General features: G+C 35.9%; 1 protein-coding gene across 2 annotated transcripts; it reads left to right on the forward strand.

Moving 5' to 3' along the window:
- Nucleotides 1–43: 43 nt before the first annotated feature.
- On the forward strand, nt 44–3,701 carry LOC128883348 (peroxisomal ATPase PEX6). Of its 2 annotated transcripts, XM_054135616.1 has the most exons (6): nt 44–154; nt 222–1,383; nt 1,457–1,912; nt 1,996–2,628; nt 2,709–3,008; nt 3,097–3,701. In XM_054135616.1, the coding sequence occupies exons 2-6, from the start codon at nt 957–959 to the stop codon at nt 3,690–3,692; spliced, it is 2,412 nt and encodes an 803-aa protein (XP_053991591.1). In that variant the 5' UTR covers nt 44–154; nt 222–956; the 3' UTR covers nt 3,693–3,701. The 2 variants fall into 2 exon arrangements, with proteins under 2 accessions (XP_053991591.1, XP_053991586.1); XM_054135611.1 differs by having other exon boundaries at nt 83–1,383.
- Nucleotides 3,702–3,711: the final 10 nt, after the last annotated feature.

A 3,711-nucleotide genomic window follows, 5' to 3' on the forward strand; every position in this document is an offset into this window, starting at 1 on the left:
GTATATCTTTCTCGCACCGTGCCCTCGTAATTTCGACTTCACTCTTCTTGGCCATAATAATACTTTCTGTTCTGTACCATCCTTCAGGTTGTGTATAATGGAGTGCAAGAATAACAAAAATGGCGTAGCATTCCACACACTAAGCGATATGCGGGTATCTACATTTCTACTATCTGCTTGTTACTCGCTATTTCTTTAAGTAATTGAAAAATCGTCTTTAGAAGTGGAACTCTGAGTGAACTACGCAATCGAAACTCGTGCAGTGCGCTACACGGTTCTGTAATATTAGAAAAATACTTAGTTTTCCAACGCGTATTTTGATGCTCGTTGACTCGTTCTACGTTTATGTACTCAAGGAAGAGAGTTTGTTTTGGAGCATACTGTAAACAAGAATCATTTGTCTTTTCTTTAAATCTACTGATTGATTTTGCGTTTGAACAGTTCTCTTTTATTAAACTAAAAGGAATACTCGAAACTGTACCTATACTTAGAAATAATTATTGTAATTACAACTACTTTTCGTATAATGTATTTTATGAATAATAGAGAGAAATAGTTCTGACTGCTTCTGTTAGATGGCGCCACTAACTGAAGGGATTACACTTGTTGCCGAATTAAATAACTATTCATAAGAATAATAAATTGGACATACTAACACCATATCGAAGTGTTATAAGGCAAAGAATCCTATTAATTATGCATTTATGACAAAAAGAAGAGCAATCGATTAAAAGGTATCCGTGACGTCATCTAACTGGAACAGCCGGAACTATTTTCGCTACAAACTTAGGTGTTTTCTCACCGATGGCGCCACTGGTGCACTAAACCAATCGCCATCTGGTGGCGAAAGTATGAACTATTTTTACTATCATTAGCGTGACTATTAACTCCCGACTTGTGACTATTTGACATTGCCTCTGAAACGGCAAATATTCACATTTAAACATAAATACATTATGAGTTCTTTATATTTTTATACGAATTTTATACGAGAATTAACGAAAATGTTAATAAATTATAATCGCAAATACATACTCTTTTATATGTTTTTATATTATGCACTTTATGAGTTAAAAGCATTAATTGCTACAACTTATAAGTGGAAAATTGTACCCAACAATGTCTTGACGAAATTAATAAAACAATCTTATATCATGAAAAAATATTATGTCGACTGTAATTCTTGTTTGTTGATAAATATGAAATATTTAGAATTGTCTGCACCGACTTGGTACTATGTATGTTCTAAAGCATCCTTGAGAAAGTACAAAATATTACTCATACCTTTAAACAATATCGACGGAAACGAAATATTTGTATCTGAAATCGTTAGACATAACATAGAAAATGCATTACAGTGCACCATTGACACTTGTTTCTTATGTAAGTATAAATGGATTATTTATTATTAACAAATTATCCTAGCAATTGAATAATAATAATTATTTAATTTCAGTACCAATAAAACATAATTTTGTTAGTTTTGCTACAGAGGTGAAAATTTCTATGATATCAAATCCATATGAAAGTACAAACGATGTAGTAAGTACTGTGTTAGAAAATTACTTTTCCAAACCTCGATTTTTAAGGAGAAATGATTTATTTGGTATCAATGTAAAAGAGCACATATCGGATCAAGCGTATTTACATAGCAACCCTTCCTTGTCTGTGATATATTTTAAAGTTAATTCTATTAAAGTTGTTGATAATAAAAATTGTACAAATAATAATTGCTCGTACATTTTACGTGGAGAAACAACACTTATTCAAGAGCCAAATGTCCATAGTTACTTACCTCGAAAACATTCTTACCTTGAAGAAACCACAGAGATGTTAATAGAACCGTATCCACCAAATTTTAAAGAGCCTTTGGAACATTTAGAACACTGTATTTTGCCATTCATAAACTGTGGTAAAACTTATTGCTTGAAAATAAACCATAACTATACAGTCCTAGCAATGCATTTAATATTTAGCATCTTATATTTCTTCTAGATATTCGATTACCCATAAAGCCAATATTTCTTGTTAGGGGACCACAGGGTTCTAACAAATGCAAGTTAATTCAAACCGTATCTGAAAAATTGGGTTTGAATTTTCTTTGTACAGACTTTGCAGAAGTTCAAGCGTTAACATCCGCTCAAACGGAGGCTAAGCTACGTATCGTGTTACATAACGCTAAGCAATCTGTGCCATGTATACTTTATTTAAACAATATAGAGGTATTTGGGAAAAATTCTGAGGGCCAAAAGGATGAAAGAATTATATCAACGTTTTCAACCGAAGTATCCGCGCTATACGATAAATGTGTAAAGTATCCTGTTATTATAGTAGCTACTACAAGTGAATCCGATATATCAGCAGAACTGAGCAGAATGTTCATTGAAACAATTTATGTGGACCACCTAGATCAAAATAAAAGGGCAGATTTAATTTCATGGCTACTTGCAAAAAGAAATTTGTGTCACAAAGTGAATTTATCAAAGATATCTGGAATGTGTTCGGACTTTAGATCTTCGGATCTTAGAGCCCTGATATTTAACGCTGTAAAATTTCATTGCAAAAGGAGCGATAGTAAAGATTTGGAATCGTTAACGCTATCGCAAGAAGATTTTGATCAGGCTTATGGTAAAATCACGGTAACCGTAAAAAAAAATTATCATTATTTACGATACTTTCATTTTAATCATTTTGATGTGTATTTATAGAGTATATGCAATCTATATACACCGACTGCAAGGGAGTACCACGCGTACCAAAAGTTCATTGGGAAGACATAGGTGGTTTAGCGGATTTAAAACATGAAATTATGCGTCGAATTCAGCTCCCACTGTTGAATGCTCTTGGATTCGGTCAGTCTGGACTGCTTTTGTACGGGCCCCCTGGAACTGGGAAGACGCTTCTCGCTAAGGCCGTTGCGACGGAGTATCAACTTCATTTCTTATCGATTAAAGGTCCCGAGATGTTGAACATGTACGTCGGTCAAAGCGAGAAAAATGTTAGACAAGGTAAAACTTTAAGGATTATGGGCGACAGAATACATGATTAGACGAGTGTTTTAAAACATAAACGTAAACAATGGATTATCGTCCGTAGTATTCGAGCGAGCAAGAGCTGCGGCTCCGTGTATAATATTTTTTGACGAGCTGGACTCATTGGCTCCCAATCGTGGTCGCAGCGGTGATAGTGGAGGAGTCATGGACCGCGTGGTATCCCAGTTACTCGCCGAAATGGATGGCCTCGATTCCTCCAGCAATATATTTATTATAGGCGCTACGAACAGGCCAGACCTCATCGATCGTGCCCTTCTCAGACCTGGTCGTTTCGACAAATTACTATACGTCGGAATTCATTCCAACCGTGATTCGCAATTAAAAGTACTGGAGGCGTTGACTCGTAAATTCAAATTGCGCGAAAACGGAAAAGAATTATCGAAACTGGTACACGAGTTACCGGATCACACGACTGGTGCTGACCTGTACTCTGTCTGTTCCAACGCGTGGTTGAACGCTGCACGTAGAGTCTTGAGCGAATACGATCAGTCTACTTTCGACAAGATCGAATCGAACGATTCGGTTACCGTGGATCTGGAAGACTTCTTGAAAGCCGCACGCGAATTAATTCCCTCGGTCAGCGAAGACGAAGCTGAAAGATACAGAAGGATGCAGACGGAATTATTTTCGATATCGTAGCGATGTTAAACGTTCTACG

This window comes from Hylaeus volcanicus, chromosome 1 (assembly GCF_026283585.1).
Source record: "Hylaeus volcanicus isolate JK05 chromosome 1, UHH_iyHylVolc1.0_haploid, whole genome shotgun sequence".
Classification (NCBI taxonomy): Eukaryota; Metazoa; Arthropoda; class Insecta; order Hymenoptera; family Colletidae; genus Hylaeus; species Hylaeus volcanicus.

Excerpts from the sequence above, each read along its gene's own strand:
- LOC128883348 (XM_054135616.1), top strand. The coding sequence starts at position 957 with ATGAGTTCTTTATATTTTTATACGAATTTTATACGAGAATTAACGAAA. Across the intron at positions 2,629-2,708 it reads AGATTTTGATCAGGCTTATG|AGTATATGCAATCTATATAC; the intron begins GTAAAATCACGG and ends GTGTATTTATAG. Across the intron at positions 3,009-3,096 it reads CGAGAAAAATGTTAGACAAG|TATTCGAGCGAGCAAGAGCT; the intron begins GTAAAACTTTAA and ends TATCGTCCGTAG.